The sequence below is a fragment of the Dunckerocampus dactyliophorus genome, chromosome 1 (genome assembly GCF_027744805.1).
Source record: "Dunckerocampus dactyliophorus isolate RoL2022-P2 chromosome 1, RoL_Ddac_1.1, whole genome shotgun sequence".
Classification (NCBI taxonomy): domain Eukaryota; kingdom Metazoa; phylum Chordata; class Actinopteri; order Syngnathiformes; family Syngnathidae; genus Dunckerocampus; species Dunckerocampus dactyliophorus.
Window position 1 is genome coordinate 36,408,454 of NC_072819.1, and position 18,182 is coordinate 36,426,635.

The 18,182-nt window shown below is 42.2% G+C and overlaps 2 protein-coding genes across 6 annotated transcripts in view; one reads left to right on the plus strand and one right to left on the minus strand.

The window, feature by feature from the left end:
• Positions 1-2,208, plus strand: part of nkain4 (sodium/potassium transporting ATPase interacting 4) — a 45,016-nt gene extending 42,808 nt beyond the window's left edge. Inside the window, exon 6 of one of the 3 annotated variants that reach the window (XM_054789571.1) lies at positions 88-2,208. In XM_054789571.1, the coding sequence (XP_054645546.1) occupies positions 88-97 (10 nt within the window). In that variant the 3' untranslated portion in view covers positions 98-2,208. The remainder of the gene's footprint in view (positions 1-87) is intronic. The other 2 variants (XM_054789562.1, XM_054789552.1) reach the window with 2 other exon arrangements.
• Positions 665-18,182, minus strand: birc7 (baculoviral IAP repeat containing 7). Of its 3 annotated transcripts, XM_054789520.1 has the most exons (7): positions 17,523-18,182; positions 16,902-17,001; positions 16,734-16,821; positions 16,541-16,586; positions 12,338-12,547; positions 2,584-2,649; positions 665-2,498 (listed from the first exon to the last, which is right to left on the minus strand). In XM_054789520.1, the coding sequence occupies exons 1-7, from the start codon at positions 18,061-18,063 to the stop codon at positions 2,290-2,292; spliced, it is 1,260 nt and encodes a 419-aa protein (XP_054645495.1). In that variant the 5' UTR covers positions 18,064-18,182; the 3' UTR covers positions 665-2,289. The 3 variants fall into 3 exon arrangements, with proteins under 3 accessions (XP_054645495.1, XP_054645514.1, XP_054645503.1); XM_054789539.1 differs by lacking the exon at positions 12,338-12,547 and having other exon boundaries at positions 666-2,498; positions 17,523-18,179; XM_054789528.1 differs by lacking the exons at positions 665-2,498; positions 2,584-2,649 and adding an exon at positions 5,409-5,782.

Below are 18,182 nucleotides of genomic sequence, written 5' to 3' on the forward strand. Positions count from 1 at the left end.
TAGTTTTTCAAAGTATTAAGGGATTACTGCATATATTCATAACACCTATTAATTACAAAAAAATGCATTTCCATCTTTTCTCTCCAGGTCTACGTAAATAGATCATCCAGGAGGGGAAGCGACGCTCTCATGGGAGAAAAAAATGGCTGTTTTGACCTGTTAGTTCCATGGCACTGGGACATGCCAGACATTCTTCTCTCTTACACTTTACAGTACTTTAAACATGCCACTCATTGGTGGGCTGCATGGAAAATACACCTCAGCTTAACTGTCTTCCTTTTCATCACCGCTAAATGTTTAGAAGCAGGTTTTGTTATTCCGTGCAGAGATGCTATGGCCTTCCCACCAACACAACAGTATAGAGCAGTATATACAGTAAATACCTTTAGTTTGTAATCGGCAAAAACCCAATGTTGTCGGTCTGTGTCTTAGCGCTACAGTCGTTTTGCATGTCATTGCTGGTTTGGCTCAGATTTTGGCCGGAGGGCTGAATTACAGTGAAGCCTGTGGAATGAACAAACCATTGTGCACTGCCTGTTTACTTTAGGCAGGGGTCTTTGTGCATACATACACAGGCAGAGCAGGAAAAAGGAAGCCAATCTTGAAGGACACGCATCAGAAATACCCAATGTAAATAATGCAGTGAGGAAAGGAGATAAATGTACAATGCTAAAGTTATGGCATGCAAGTTTTCAAAGTTTTATTTCAAAGGTCTTTCAAAGTTTGTGAAGAGTTTCACAAACAGCCAAGTCATCGTCACTGAAGTGTCAGGTCTTTGTGTTTGACATAGTGCTTGGAAGCTGTGCATGGGATTGTTATACATGCTCGGCATATTGTTGACAGTCAAGAAACATCAAAAATAGCTCATGTTAGGAAACCTGTACATCCATCCATCCATCCATTTTCTATACCGCTTCATCCTCATTGTACAATTGGATGTAAAATTACCTATACCTGAGTACTGTCCAATGCCAGTTCAACACTTGGAATCTGGTGTTTTAAGCATGTTTTGCATACAGTGCATACTGTACGTATATGTGTATAACCTATCAAACAATGGAACGACAACACTCCTTTACTGGTTGCATATCAAGTGGTTTACCTTGTAGCCGGGGGTGCTATAAGGGGGAGAAAAGCGCTGCTGATTGTAAGGGCCCATGACTGACAGGGAAAGAAAACAGTATTAGTCTGTTGTTTTGGTGGAGCCCAAAATCCCTTGGAGGCACCCCTGCTTGTAGCTGTAGTGTTTCTACTGAGCAGTTATATGTCATACCTGGATCTGACTTCATCAGTCAAGATGGAGACGCATGGGTCATACCTCCCTTAAAAGAATGCACTTTTCTTTGATCATGTTAAATGTGCTAAAAGTCATTTTAGGGGGAGAGAATCCACTGTTGCCTTACTGCCCTCTGGTGTTTACAGTGTCCATGTGCAAGAACAGACGGTTTTTAGTTGTTTTGTTTTTTTTAATAAACCAGTGTTCTTTTTTTAAAGAAATGACGTCTCAAAATCAGATGCAATAAATATTTTTTCAGCACTTTGTTTATGTTAAGGAGTTATGCTGTTTTTAGTTGTTTTTTTTTTTCTTAACTACTAAAGCTGAAGTGCTTTCAGGAGCAAAAGAGTTGTGAACAAATGTGTCTATTTTTAGCACATACAGCTATATGGCTGGTAATCAGATTCCAGTCATATTCTCACTGCCAGGTGGTCTGAACATATCACATTGGATCATTCAAAATAAATACCGTGAACTGCATTGGCTGTGACTGGTCTCCAAAGGCAGTTATTTTTGTGAACTTACACACACCTACTTGACAAACTAGTGTGTGCATTGTGTCATACTCGGTATCAATTAAAAGTCTTGCATTTTGTTTCAATATAGCGTCCCAAACCGTGGCGACTGGAATAGTTTCAAACAGTTCTGTATGCAATGGCATAAAACGATGGCACATCTATGTAGATATTTCTTTATCTTTGTATAAAAAGTGTTCTATTTTCACTTCCATTTTGTGCCCAGTGTTCCCAATACCCCAGTGTGATCGGACTGTGTATGTTCCTTTTCCAGAACTGTGCTTAATAAAACTCTTTCTCTGCTCTTGTGTCATTTAGTAGAAATCTGTGTCAAATCCACATTAACGATCACCGTGCAGACCGAGCAGCTTAAAATGTTTAGCATAGATAATATTTAGTAAATGTTGACAAAACCAGCAGCCTGCAAAGGAAAACCACAAGTGAAAACGTCAAAAGTCTCTCATGCAGGCCCTGGATAGCATCCCACCCCCCGCACTCTCAGGACATGAAGGCACGGACGCTGCCTCTGATGACAGCTCTGCAGATGGGGCAATGACGCAGGCTGGCAGCGCAATCGCCACATACCACCAGATGACCACAAGGGATGAAGACGATGGACACCAGCTTGTCCATGCACACCTTGCAGGTCCTCTCCTCCTGCAGCTGCCTCAGAAGCTCCTCAGGACTGGGCTCCCTCCCTGATGGAACTAAGTAAGACATTTGCACAGTAAGTTTGTTTCATTTTAAGTCAGAACACTGAAGGACTGAACATCAGCAGCTTTGGCCTCTGACCTTTCTCCCTCAGGGGTGTTAGGGTCCCCACAATTCCAGCACCCGGGCCTTGCCCCTCATCAGGCTCTGATAAACATGATAGAATGGAAAAGTCAGACGTACCAAATGTGGGTATTAGCAGAGGTCAGCGGTCACGTATTTAGTTATCTACACCAATGGTTCTAAAATGATTACATCAAATACAACCTAAAAAAGGGTTGAAGGTGGATGAAACTGTAAGGCTGGTACTGGAATCATGGAGTGAACTCCAAAATACAGACACTTTAGAGTGGGCAAAAGAGAGTAATTTTGTGAACAGGGGTGGAGGGAGTCCTCAGTTGATAGTGAAAGGAAGCGGGGTGGTCGAAGGGGACATGCCCAGCTCCATACTGGTCATAGAATTGTGCGCGTACTCAATCCAAATGAGGTGTTCTGCCCAGGAGGTAGGGTTGGCTTCGGTAATGCATCTAAGCACCGTCTAAGTCCTGGTTGGCTCTTTCACATTGCCCATTTAACTGGGGAAGGTACCAAGACATGAGGCTGGAAATCGCTGCCTTATCAACTCCTTCCACACACAAACTATTTTATAAATTTAATGTTTTTTGTGTTAACATTTTTGGGTGTCTGGAACGGCTTAATTCGATTTACATTGTTTCTTATGGAAGGAAATTGCTTCGGTTTTCGTATGTTTCGCCATTTGTCTCTCTCTCACGCTCACTTCCCTCTCTCCTCTGTCTGCACCGCCCATTGTTTTCTGCGTCCTGATTGGCTGTAGACCATTGCCAATCAATCTCCTTTGTGCTGCCGTGTCTCCTGTGTCATCGCTAGCTTGCTTGCTTGCTAGCTTGGAAATGAATCTTCGGTTTGAAGCAGGACTGCAACAGGAGAAGTTTTAACGAGGATACAAAAACGCTACAGTACAGCGGAACGGCACCAGGACCAAAAGGCACGGTCACAGGAGTGAAATATGCATGAATGATTAATAATTTCTTGTGTCCGACCTGTAGGTTGGTCATTAAAATTCAATCAAAGGTTTGAACTTGTTTGAGTGTTGAAACAAGAGAGAAATGTGAGAAAATGTTATTGCCTTTCTGAGAAAAGTGTATAAAGTGTATGTTGAGGGGGTTTACAGCCTGAAAACATATACTGTATAATAACTGTAAAAAAATAAGTAAAATGAAGTTGGCTACTTTGCGGATTTCAATTATTGCGGACTCTTTTGGGAACCTATCCCCCGTGATAAACAAGGGAACACTGTCCTTACCACAGTTGTAAGGACTACGGGGTGGACGTGAAAGCGCCTTCCTCTTGCTTGCTAAAATTAATCGCAGGGGCAAGGTAATCGATTGGTAGGTGGGACAGGAGCCTCAAAAACAGGCAGTTTTTTGTGGAAAAAGGGACCCCTGAGGCAATGAGAGAGGCAGAAGTTGCTCCAGCTAAGTAGTCTGCCTTCCAGTTAATGTGGGAGTTTTGCTGTCTGAGCCACAGAAAGCAGCAACAAGCACTCACCAGCCTTTAGTCGCCATTCCCTTTCTTCAGGGGTTAATCTCACTCATTCGAGCTGCATAGGCTTCTCCTGTGCTTGCTGACTGGGGGCTCGGGAATAAGATCTTGTACTGAGGGGACATCTGATCAGTGACGTTTGGCTTTGACGCTGTTCACCGAACCGGTTGTCTATGCGGATGCTCATAGTTAACAGGGCGTTGATGCTGGCGGGTTCCTCTTCAGCCACTAACTCATCCTTAAGGGTCTCGGTTAGACCGTTGATGACCACAGGAAGGAGGGCGCCCTCATTCCATCCCGGTTTTGCTGCTAATGTCCAGAAATCTGAAGGTGATGGGGGTACTTTAGGCCAAAACAAAGCCTCTGACCTTGCCAAAGCTCATTCCCATAACAAGCCCATGACGTAATTTATCTTCCTTTGCTCATCAAAAAAGATATTGGGTCTCTGTTGAAACCCAAGTTAACATGGCACCAAAAAACCTCTACACTTATTGCACTCACCCTCAAAGAGTTCCAGATTGGTGACATAAGATTCCTCCGATGCAGATGGCTGGGCTGGGGGACGTGCCACCATGTGCTGGCGCTTAAATGGCGTTTAATTCTGACAACCTCTGAATTAATTTATTGATTTGATTGAATAATGCTTGGTAATAACTGTTCAGACCTTGAATGATCACTGAATGATGTCCCGGGAGGGTGCCATGAGAGTCCAACACTTCCTGTAGTTCACCATGTGAGTTTAAATCAGATGTTCCACCAAAAGGGCTTCTCCACCTGCAAGAGGAAGTATCATAGTGGAAATCACACCTATGTGGGCATTACACCACCAGATGGCAGTGTTTACCCCAAAAACAAACAGAAAAAGGGAGCAGTCTATAAAAACACTGAAATCAATATCCTCATTCAATCCTGGTATTTTGTGGCTTGAAGTTTATAAATTCAAAAGCTCTCATGTTGTTTCAAATCTTCAACCTTGTTTCCTTTTCGTATGGTGTCCGGTATATGGTTTATTCCAGGAGTCTTCCATTCAAATTGAGTTCGTTTATGCAATTTTTTTCACAGTGACGGTCCGAAATTTGTTTTGCCTTAAATTGCATCAAACAGACTCACTCATACGAATATCAAATGTAATGAAACCCCGCACATCACCCTAAACGCAATTATATTGGCAACTAAATTGCATTTAAAAGCAAACAGAACCAAATGGCTCATAAATAATACCAAGTTTGACTGTACAGACAATGAATGAACTGTACTGGTTTCTCTGAAAAAAATAATGCTACATAACAATTTAATAAGTGTCTCTTTAACAGAAAAGCTGCAACAGTCAACCCTATTAAAGTTTCACATGTTCTTGTTATTGTTGTAGCTGATATTGGGATTTGCCTGAATTTGTAACACAATTCCTATTTTTATTTACCTTTACGTAAGACCAGAAGCACTCCACAACTCTCCCATCAGTGAAATATGTTTTGTTTTGCTCCAATATCCACACAATCCTTAGTGAACACTCATTTGCACGTTGCTGTGCTGTAATGACTCTCGTAGATATTTCATACTGAGCTATACTTTGTGATCCGCGCTCTCACATCAGACTTCAGTGGACACTTCCCCTCGAATGATCAGTGTTTTGTCTTGTAATGGTGCGTCACATTCCCGCTTTTGACCAGCGCTCCAGTTTCAGGGCATATGAGACACAGCGGTTTGGCACTGGATTCTGGAAGAATGAACATACCGTCATGGAAAAAGTTAGTAGACCACCCTTGTTTATTCAGTTAATTGATCCATTTTAATGCTTGGTACAACTAAAGGTACATTTGTTCGGACAAATATAATGGTGATAATAAATATAGCTTATAAGTGTTTAATTTAAGAGCTGATATCCAGTAACTTCCATGGTTTTCTTGATAATAACCAAAATCACTTAAGTTTTTACATGAATAGCTAAAGCATTGTATTGCCAGACAATACAACTCTTATGAGCTATTTTTGTTGTCATCGTTATATTTGCCCAAACAAAGGTAACTTTAGTTGTATCGGGCATTAAAATGAACAAGAAACTGAAGAAACAAGGCTGGTCTGTGTAGGCTCTCAGTCGTACAGGAGTTGTCCATCGAGGAAAAGGCTTCTTGAGACGTCATCTGTACTTCTGTGTAGAAGGTGTCGGACGTTTCGCTCCTCATCCGAAGAGCTTCGTCAGCAAACTAATAAGTGCTGGTAGCTTAGGCCTTAAATACAGTAAGAGTGGGCGGAATTGGTGTGCCAACACCCTCCTCCTATTGGTTCGTTACACTAAGCCTGGGCGGAGCAGTGGTATAATCCTATCCTGTTATTCACACCTACGATAAAAGGGAAGTGTCGCTCCCTGAATTGGGTATGAACGACTCTGATACTGGCTTGTTAGCATCTATTGTTCTGGCTCGGCCCTGCCTTCACCTCATTTGCAAGACTAAGAGCTGTGGGTTTTGGTCTCAGTAACCTGCTGAACACAGGGTCCAAATTAAACCTCAAACCACCATTCCGATTCAATGATGGGTTCTGTTGTTTGACAAAAATAGCTTCCTTTACTCCTCTTTCAAACCATCTGTTTTCTTTGGCCAAAATCTTTACCTCGCTGTCCTGAAAAGAGTGATTGGTAGCTTTCAGGTGTAGATGTACTGCTGATTGAGGACCACTAACATTGTCCCTGCGATGTTGATAAAGCCTTTTTTGGAGCATTTGCTTAGTTTCCCCAATGTAGTGCTCTTTGCATTCCTCATCTTTACAGTGGATGGAATAGACCACATTGCTCTGTTTCTGGTTTGGAGCCTTGTCTTTAGGATGCACTAATTTTTGTCTCAGGGTATTTACTGGTTTGAAATAGGTAGGAATTTTGTGTTGCCATAAGATCCTCTGGAGTTTTTCGGAGACCCCCGCTACATAAGGGACTACCACTCCTCTCCTTTTTGCTTCTGTGGGCTTTTGGGTTTCTTTCCCTACTCTCCTCTTTTGACATTTGTTAAAAGCCCACCGTGAGCTCTTCGGATGAGGAGCGAAACGTCCGACACCTTCTACACAGAAGTACAGATGACGTCTCAAGAAGCCTTTTCCTCGATAAACAAGGCTGGTGTAATAATTTGTTCAATGACTGTATACTTGTCTGTCCATTCACTTTTAAATGTTCCTTTTTCTCCATCTGATTTTCTTACTTTTGAGCAAGCTGGTTCTCATTCGCTCGGCAAGTACACAAGCGATTTAATTGGCTCATTTTGAGTGATGTCACCGCGTTTGCTGTCACGTAACCGTAGTAACTGAAGTAATTACGCCTGCAAACTGCCGCTGCGATCGGTCCGCGAGCATAATTATATGTTATTATATTTTCCATTCACTTTAATTGATCACGGGTCCATAAGGGCCATCACTGGGTCCGGATCCGGACCAAGGTCCCCCATTTGGTGATGGTTGGTCTATTCCATGTGCTCTTAGACTGGTTGGATTACTATTATGGAAATCCAAAAAGTGTCCAGCCATGGGGTAGTTGGTGTTTACTGTGCGAAAAGCAGAGTCTTGTAGTCATCTTTTTGTCATTCCAATGTAGAATACTTTGCAAATGTGGCATTCCATTCTATAAATAAGAAATGTAGTCTTGCAATTGGTAAAACAGTTAATTTTAAGTTCCTTTTGTGAATTATTGTCCAAAAATGTCTTTGTTTGCCATATATTAGTGCAATGGTTACACTTATTACATTTATATGAGCCAACCGGTCTAGATTTTAGCCATGTCTGTTTAGAAGCTTGTGGTTTGTAACTATGAACCAGTTTATCTTTCAAAGTCGGACACCTTTTAAAACTGACAAGTGGACCCTCTGGAAATATTTGTCTTAAGAGTTTCATCACTCTCGGCAATACTCCAGTTTTGTTTGATAATTTGTTTAATCCTGTTAGCCTCAACATTGTGAGTGGTACTGACAATAATGCAATCCTTGGTAATTTTGGATCCTGTTCCTTTAAGTAGAGATTCCCTATTCAAATGTGTAACACGTTCACAAGCATTTTTGACTCTTTATTGTTCCAAATCTGGCTACCATTTATTCAGATTTGGCCTCAAAATCAGTCTCCAGGTCATAAATCCTGCGTATTCTTTGTAATTGACCAAATACCCATCCATCCATCTTCTTCCGTGTATCCAAGATCGGGGTCATGGGAGCAGCAGCCTAAGCAGGGAAGCCCAGACTACTTCGTCTAGCTCCCCCCGGCGGATCCCGAGGCGTTCCACTTGAGAGACACAGTCTCTCCAACGTGTTTGGGGTCTTCCCCGAGGACTCCTTCTACCAGTCGGACGTGCCCTGAACACAAGCTGGTGCATAAGCGCAAACAACAGCCAGGACCCGTCCCCCCAATCGAAGGCGAAGGTAAACTACCCTCTCATTCACCGGAATTCACAAGAATTGCCACCCCTGCCCGTCGTCTCTCACTGCCGGCAACACCAGAGTGGAATAAAGTCCAGCCCCTCTTGAGAGGACTGGTTCCAGAGCCCTTGGTGTGCGTCGAGGTGAGTCCGACTTTATCTATCCAGAACATCTCCACCTTACACACACTAGCTCAGGCTCCTTCCCCGCCAGAAAGGTAACATTCCCCGTGCTAAGAGCTAGCTTCTGCAGCCGAGGATCGAACTGCCAAGGGTTCCCGCCTTTGGCTGCCACCCAGCTCGCTCTGCATCCAACCCCTTTGGCCCCTCACCACTCGTGAGCTCATGGGAGGGGGAACAAATACCCAAATACCCTAAATACCCAGGATTGATTGAGGATAACGATTTCAATGTGTTTTTATACACCCCCTTGTTTTTGGGGTTGACACAGCCATCTCGTGGTGTTATGCCCACATAGATGTGCTTGCCACTATGATACGCCCTCTTGCGAGTGCTGAAGCTGTTTTGGTGGAACATCTGATTTAAACTCACATGGTGTATTTTGGCATTTGTTTGTCCCCTTGATGAAGGCCGGATGGCTGAAACGCTTTGGGGCAGAATAAGGTCCATTAAGACATGCCATAAAATATAATAAAGGACTTTTAACAGGGTCAGAGTGCATTGGATTTTTTCAGTTTTTGGTGATGTCCTGTTCCTATTCCAAAGAGCATGTGGAGTCCTTGCCACTGTCTCCATTCTTTTGATGGCCTCTTTACAAGGCCCGATTGGATGTCAAACTATTGTCAAACCAAATTGTTAACTTTCTAGTGGTAACACCTGCTCTTTTTGAAGTTGTCGAAATTCATTTAAGATTGTTTCGAGTCTTCTCACACTTTTTGACCTCCTGCTTTCTATGCACTTTTTGCAGTGTGATTTACCTGTTTCCCTGCGCTGTCCACTCCAATTCACATACCGTAAATTCCGGTGTGTAAGCTGCTACTTTTTTCTCAGACTTTGAACCCTGCGGTTATACACCGATGCGGCTAATATATGGCTAAAAACTACATTTCCCATGATGCTTGGTGTGGTCATGTCTAATCTCATGACATCTTCTATACTTCAGAACTACTACTAATCGTTAAATATGTATTTAGGAAAATGCTATTCCTAAGATAGTTCATCATAAGGGCAAAAAAAAGTTCAGGAAACAACCAAACACCGAGAAGCCACCATTCTCGCCATTTGCTAAGCCTGTCGCTCGAGTTGAGTGGAGCCGGATATGCACACGCTGCAGTTTAGAGTGAGCAACAACAAGCACAATTTATACTAAAATAAAATGTAAAACATTGTTGGATTTGGATTATTCAATAAACACCATAAATATACCGCCAAGATTGCAAAGCCTGTTATGTTGAATGAAAACAAAAAAAAAACAGGGGACGTATTTGAATGTGTGCAGCGATTGCGTTTGTTGACACATACCTGCATCCGCCAGGACGCACTATGATGACTCAAAAGCAGACCGTGGTATCCCTGGACCCACTGTATCATGGTTCTCATGACGTTCAGAGGGAAAATTCCAGCTGAAATAGTGTGTAATATCTAGGAATTCCCTAAGTGAGCCTATGTAAAACTTACTCAATGTACGTAGCGCCGCAGGCGTACACATCATATCCGCTCATGTATGCTATACATCAATAAATAGAAATACAGATACAATAAACCATATAAAAAAAACTTCAAATGCCGTGTTGTTCTTTTGGAGATGAATGAAGTTGCTATCTATCCATCTATTGACTGTAGAGGCGATCTTGTTTTTGTTTATGGCGGGTGGCAAACCTACTTGTCTTTGTGTATTTACATCAGGGCTGTCCAGAGAAGCCCCTTTGATATGTATCATAATAAAAAAATTGATTTAAAGACAAATCCTTGTATTTTTATTAGTTATTAGTATCAACATTTTAGCTCTCGTTAGATTATGCCTTTTTGCTCTATTTTTCCACTTTTGCTGGGTTTTTGTTTATTTCTGCAATGAGCCATGTACCACAGATGGCCCCTGGGCCACACTTTTGGACACCTATGCATGTTTTACCAGGAAGACAAATGGAGGAGTGTCTCCAAGCTCTGCCTTCTCGACTGGTCAGGGGTTGGTTTGCACTGTGGAGGGGTTTATGTAACTTTCACAACAATATTACACTGCAACCCTTCTGCACAATCGGAGGTGGAACTCCTCGCCTGCTCGCCTGCGTGGCGGATACTTCACCGCTTGTATTTAATTACCGAATAAATGCTTGACACAAGAAACACTTCCTGCCTTTCACTTTTAACGCACACCCCTACTTGCTAAATATAGCGACCATGTCACAAAATTGTCAACACAGATCTCTTCTATGTATGAGGTGTGTTATGAAGAGAAGTTGGCTGCCACAATATTAATAAAAATTATTAATGAAGCAAGACACTCACTTAACCTTTTATCTCCCAATACAGTTGTCCCCCGTTTATTGCGGGTAATTGGTTCCAGACCCCGAGTAGGAGTCCATATTAATAAATGGAATATTTTCGTAGTTAGAGCATAGAAAACCTGCTTATGACGTTCTACATATGGGTTTTACCATTCTCATAGCCCTCTAGACAGGAAACAACACCCCTGTAGTCACCTTTAAACTTGTATTATCCAATATAGTAGACATAATAATAGAAAATAAGCCATCTTAGACAAATAAGAAGTGGCTGGTGGCTATTGTCTCATCAATGTAACATTAGTGACACCTAGAGACCAGTGTAGAATACTACTCTTCTGCCTTTTTTTTATCGTTGAGAGACTCACATTGCACTTCGATCACTTTGTTAACAAGCAGAGAACACATGCAGTAAACATTCACACAGGAGCTGCTGTCGGCCACTGCAAACCTGCTGCTCGCCCTCAGCTAACAGTCAACTCTAGCCAACTGACGTCACAACACATCACTTCCCAGGCTCCGCTTCATCAAGGCGCACACAACAAGTCACAGATATCACTTCTTTTGAATGCCTTATCTTTGTATTTTCCTTCATTTACCCATTTTTATGCTCGAAAATGCCCAACTTAGGCCATGAATATGTACAATTTGCTTAAATATGCATTTATTTACTACTAATAATAATCACTATTCAACCACGTAACTCCCCAAATTTCATAATTTTTCAAAAATGCAATAAAGTGAAGGCATGATGTACAAAACGGGATGTAATGAGGGATGACTGTTTCATTCTGAGTTTCATTTCTGCCAGTAACTTGGAGCATTAGTAACTAACTTCTGCCATTTGTAAAGTTGGTGCTCAGCCAAATGTAACAAGCATAAATCATTCGGTGATTAAGGGCGATCTGACAAATCTTAACTTTGATCAAATGTATTACTGCAGCTTCTGCTTGAACATTGACACGACAGCAGCTGTTCAATTCTGATGGAAAAAACAACCACATGTCACTTCCTGACGTTGGGAACAACGAAGTAGGTTGGATTACAAGGTTTATAGTGTGTGTAAGGCACTTAATGTGCTGTTCCAATCCTGCTTCGTGCGCTGCCACTTTGCCATAGTACAGTCTGATTGGCTTCTGGCTGTCTGTTCTTGCGAGACAGCTTTTCTCTAAACAAGAAATATCATCATGTTTGAATCTCGCAACATCTCGTGACACCCCTAGTGCGAACCAATTCCAAATGCACTTGTTTTCATCCACACAGGAAAAAAATCCAGAAGACGTCAGATGGGATACACTTTGGCTGTCTATAATTTCTATTTCTATTCACCTGTCTTTGCTAATACTGACACTCACTCCTGTTTTCACACAATAGTCTCAAATCACAATATTAGAATTCTGATAATAGGGCTAAGGGATGTTACCTCTGCTCTGCGGCCTTCTCTGCCTGTCCTCCTCTTCTGCCTGCAGCACATCACTAACCAGATCAGACACATGAGAGTAGTGTTGGCCTGTCAAAAGGTACTTGGTCTGGACTAGACTCTCTACCAGGTTGGCTTCAAAGCCCATCTGGAGCACTGTCTGCACCAGAGGGGAGAGCATGGCTGACGACGCTGCCAAACTCCCGACCAAATCTGGGAGATGAGAGAAAACAGCCAAGTATTTTTCAAACTGTATTGTTAGGCACAAATTAATTTAAAAACATATACAACACAGGATGGCTGAGCGAAGTTAAATGCCTGCAAGTTTTTTCTTTTCTCTATACCAGTGGTTTTCAAGAGGTGTGTCACCCCTTTTGGGCGTCAGCAGGGCCGTTTCTTGCTATAGTCCAGGGGTCGGCAACCTTGACAATCAGAATAGTAATTTTGCCCCCTCGCCCACTAAAGAAAAAATAGTCTGGAGCCGGGAAAACAAAAATCTTATAAACTTTTAAAAGTTTGAATCTTTCTTAATTTTACCACTTATAACAACAGAATACAACAAATAGAAGTGCAGTTTGCATGTGTAACAGATAGTAACAACTAGTAGGTGTCAAGTTCATTTGGACATAAGCCAGCCTGCACTTGAAAAGACTGAGAAGGTCGTTGAGGACGCTTTCTCAACTCAACTCCAGTAGATTTTCTTGAGTTTTATTTCACACTTCAGCTATTTACATGAGCTTGTCAGGTTACGGTGATAATGTTTGAATCAAATACAAATAGCGTCAAATTACTACTCACGACTACACACCGTTGTATCTTAGGAATTACAATAGATGTTACATACCAGTGTGATCGATGGAAGTACTTGACTTGGTTGTAAATGCTTTCTTGACTTCTTTAGCACTTTCAGGTGAACGTCGAGATTTTTTTGACCACTTCTGCATCTTCAACTGACAATTTTGACAAGCGTTTAAACTGGTCGCAGGTGAAGTAGCCAGTGCGAGTATTCTCTCTCCTTTTTCCACTGTCCCTCATCAGGCATAAGAGGTAATGGTGGTCCTTTCTGCACTCTTTGTTGTTGCAGAGGTACACGTAATCACAGTGCTCTTTTTCATTGTGACATCTTCAACACAGCTCGCAAGCCCCCAAGTTTTCCACTGCGGTTTTGTTCTTTAGCAGCCCAAGCCTTTTAAACATTCCACAGAGAAAGATCTTGTCGTGATTTCCATCTTCTTTGCACATGCTTCATGTGCTTCCAGTGTTCCTTGTTGAGGTCGATGTTTTAGTAAATGCTTGCTTTCTCTCGATAGCGTAGTCAGGTTTCTTTGGGCTACTGTATGTTAGGCTGTGCTATGTTGTTGTATCATTAGATTTCCTCCAAGTTACTTTCTTCTTCTTTTGGAAATGGCAGCAACTTGCTGAACCGGTTGGAAGTGGAGACAGCGTACAAACATTAGCCATTCATTCTGGAGGAAGAAAGGTAATTTACTTTCCACTGACAGCATGGTGAGTCCATCTTCTGCTGTACCATAATTTTTTAATTCCTCTAAATTCCTCTGTTCTGAAGTACTCCGAATATTTCTTTGCCAGTACTGTAGGATGTCAATCGAAGATCTTTTATTATCCCCTCGTCTATACTGTCTATTCAATGAGCTTTCAAATCTTCATCTTTGCAGTGAAGTTCAATCTCTCTTCCATCTGTAGTAGTCTCTGTGGTAACTACTGACCACAGGTAGACAAGTTGCTTTAACCTTTATGGATAGGGCTGGGATTGGTGGTGGTTACACTAAACGCTGTTTCACAGCCTGTGGGGTGCGGAATTGGGATTTCTTATGCTTCAGGCGATTCTTAATCTCTTTCGTTTGGACTCTCGCTTCTAGTTCCTTCATCTCATTCTGCGGTGCCCACGTTTCCCACTCAGAGATGGCTTGTTTTCCTTCAGTCACCTGATTTACCAGGTCGTCCAGGTGTGATTGGTAGTTACGTCAACAGGAGATAGCTGTTTATGCCACAATCCCTTTCAGCCCGTTTAATTACAGATATAAGGCTTTTCTTCAAGTATGTCATCACCAGATTGGTCCAAACGAGTTCCTCAGTTTCCTCAAGCTTTACTTTTGTTTTCCTTACGTCGTCTTACATCTAAGTGCTCTGTAAGTGTTATGTTGTCTTTGTCCTCAGCCTCCTCACAAGCAGCTTTGATTTCAACGGGTTCAGCTCTGCAGTCTTCACTTATGTCACTTCCACTCTCCAGATACTATTGTGAAGTAACGAATTCCTCTCGAAGCTCTTTCTCCATAATCTTGTCCACCATATTGTGAGTTTCTTTGTGAAGGAACCTTTAGCAGCAGCTTGTTTCCTTTTATGTATCATAAGTTCAGTTACTTGAGCTTCCATTTTGATATAGCTCAGCTTGGTCAGCAGTTTGGTTTGGAACATTAAAGGAATTTCTTTTCCGTCCAACAACTGCACCATGGTTATCAATTGTCAAGTTCTTTTGGACATAAGCATGCCTGCACTTGAAAAGGCCAAGAAGCTCGTCAAGGAAATTTGATCAACTCCAGTAGATTTTCTTGAGTTTTATTTCACACTTCAACTATTTACATAACCAGTTACACACCAGTGGTCTCTCCGGCACGCATTTTTAGCGTCATAATCGTCATTAGAATTGTCATACTCTTTGATGACTACGCGTCCAGTCATGTGATGCTTATTTTCAACATTATACTCTAAAGTAGGTCAAATAAGTTCACTTTGACTGAACAGTAGGGTTGTGATAGTATCTTGGTTAAACCTCATTACCTGACACCTCAAGAAATGTGCAGAACATTGAATTGAAAGCCTATTTCTTTTAGTTTGCTGGCTATGGTGACGAGCGGCTGCAGCCAGCAACACCGGGAAGCGACGTGTTCACATCCAGAGTGAATTACGAGTCTCCTACGGTTTGGATTGGTTGCCAAATTTGGAGGAAATTTGGGGGAATCAAAGTAGTTCAGAGGAGGAAAAGCGGCCAGTGTTAATCAAGTAGTCTTGCTAGTACTGGATCTTGCTTGTATTGAAGATAAACTTACATACATGTCCGTTTAAATCCTGTGTGTCAAACTCGTGCCATGGAAGACAGAGACACTGCAGGTTTCCTCTCCAACCAGTTTCTCCATCAGGTGATTTAATTGAAGAGCTTCTTCTCTCAAATTGAAGGAGATGTTTATTATTAAAATCACCTGCTTTAGTGATTGGCTGGAAAGAAAACCTGCCGTATCTTGGCCCTCCACGGCACGAGTTTGACACGCCTGAACTGTAAATTAATGTAAACTTAAACGATATGTTTTCTCTGGCACCAATGAGTTCTCATGCCTCTGCTTTTTTCTTTATATCTCTATATTCTTTTCAGAAATGTCAACTAGCTCCGGGAATGGCAAGTATTGCTTTTTCCTCCATGTTTACCTGTGAGAGAGGGCAATTGTCGAGAGTCATCGTCCAGCCAAGCGAGATGCGAAATTCGTGCGTGTGAAAGTTTGTGCTCGTACATGTCATCGTGCACACGCTGGTTTGAGACACGACCCCAGAAAAGTTGAAAAATGTTCAACTTTTTTGGCAAAACAAGCGTATTCACTTAAAAATAAAGGTTACAAAAATTAGTAGCTCTCGGCCATTTTCATTTTGTAAAAGTAGCTCTCATGAGAAAAAAAGAGACCCCTGGTGTAGTGTTGAAAATAGGCATTTTTAGGAATTTTTTGTATGTACTATACATTATTCATATTATTTTTCACCATTCTTGAGGGTCTTGGATCGTAACACCCCCTCCCCACACACACACACACGCACACACACATACACGCACACACTCTCTCCGTACTGTACTGCTCTACTGCACATCTCATTGAATGTATTAGAATTCCTTGGTTGTACTTGCATCCAAACTTTATCCATAGAGCTTTCTAATTACTCTAAACAGCTCATGTAATTTCGCATGCAATTAGCAAAACATTTTTCCAGCAAGAGTTGTTTCATTCAGGGAATTTGAAGAGCCAACCAGAGTGGTACCAAGCTGTTACACGGTACAGATAATTAAATCAATTGGCTGCAACCTTTATTTTCTCCCTACTGGGTACATCATGCTGTGCAGCCCCAGTTTCACCCTTTCAAGTAAATAAACATGTCTTTTGTTTTTTCTAAATACCAACACTTAGTTTTGCAGAAACGACTTACCATTTCTGGAGCCAACTTCTCTGCCTGTGGACACCTGTGAGCCACCCTAAAGAATAAAATGAAACATTGTGAATTTAATAAATGATAGTTATTAACAATTCAGGTCCTGCAATAACAGTCCTGGTGGTAAGTGGTTAATGACAATACAGAATGACTGCAGCATGCCAAATGAAAACAGATAAAAGGTCCTCACCACAGGCACAGTCTCACCCAGATGAAAATGAGCATCCTGGATGTTGCTAATATATTCCTGCCCTCTTGACTGGATTAAAAACTCGCAACTAAAAAAACACAAAGATGCTATTCTACAATCTGTAAATATGCTGAATAATGCATTTTATTTTAAACGATGCCTCTTTACCGTGGGAACCACTTGGCGTGCTCCTGCCAAGGGTCATCTCCCGGCTCCCAGTTCCTCAGCCCTCCATCGCAGTAGAAGCACTTGACGTTGTCGCCGTGACCTGATAGCACATATGAGACAAGAGTAAATATATAATAGCGGTTAAAAGTTTTTGGGCGCACATTGGATTATACAGATTTAACATACTACCTATTTACGTCTTGAATATTGTATGTTTTCATCATCAGGATGACAAGAAAGATTCCACACTTTTTAGGAATAAGTGAATAATGCATGAATCCCAATGACACAATTCAGACATGTGCAAGAGGAGTGCATATATGAATATGGTGTTGAATTACTATTGTTTCGTAATCGTTTGTATTGTTTTGCCTTGGTGGTGGTCTGTGCAACTTCTGTTTGCGATTCTAGATATGCTGTAAGTGGATTTTGCATCAAGATGAGCATCCCTGCTGCTTTAGCACCCCCAGCTTAGTCCAGGGTGTTCTCTTGACAACACCATGACTCAGCAGGTCGATTATGAACTCTCACAATGAGAGGTCAGTCTAGCACTGCCTGGGTCACAGCTAAATATTCCACTGATCATGTTGCATGCTTCATTAGATGGTTGACAAAAAGCACCTGTGTAGAAAAATCCAGCTCTGGCAAGAACATCCGGCTGGACTGAAGCCTCCGTGGGCCAGTTGTGGAAGGTAGTGAGCCGGGAATCCTCTGCTTCCATCTCGGGATAGACTGCTTGTCCTGCCGTCCCCTGGTCGTCCATGGTCATCCTCTGGAGTTGGCTCAAAAGCTGTCCGTCCACAGAATCCGACGAGCCACCTTGCAGTGGAATGTTTCCCACAGCTCGGCCTAGTATGAAGCTGCAAGTGGGGAAATGCCTCTTGTGCTCGGCAGTGGGGCTGTCCCCGTGTACCCAACATCTTAAAACCCCACCACAGCAGAAACACTGGACTTTATCTCCTTGACCTAAAAAGAAGAATCCTGCTTTGGCCAGGTCTCCAGATGTGACAGGAGCATCTGTTGGCCAGGTTTGAAATGTTCGAAGCCTCTCGCCTTCTCTCCGCATCTGAGGTTCTTCAAGGATGTACAGCATAGTGCTTCTGTCATCTGTCATTCTGGAGCGTGAAGGGGTTCCTGTCTGTGTTTGTGCTGTGCCGGGCATCCTTTCTACGGTCCATAGTGGAGCACAAATCGAAAGCAAGTGAAGCGCACCACTTCAGATATGATGCGGTGTGGGGGCCTGCATGGTGGTCTATGGGAAACTACATTCTGGAAAAAAAC

Coding starts and splice junctions, on each gene's coding strand:
- birc7 (XM_054789520.1), bottom strand. CDS start 18,063: ATGCCCGGCACAGCACAAACACAGACAGGAACCCCTTCACGCTCCAGA. Junction 16,822..16,901: donor CACGCCAAGTGGTTCCCACG/GTAAAGAGGCAT, acceptor GTGTTTTTTTAG/TTGCGAGTTTTTAATCCAGT. Junction 12,548..16,540: donor AGAAGTTGGCTCCAGAAATG/GTAAGTCGTTTC, acceptor CTCATCTCCCAG/ATTTGGTCGGGAGTTTGGCA.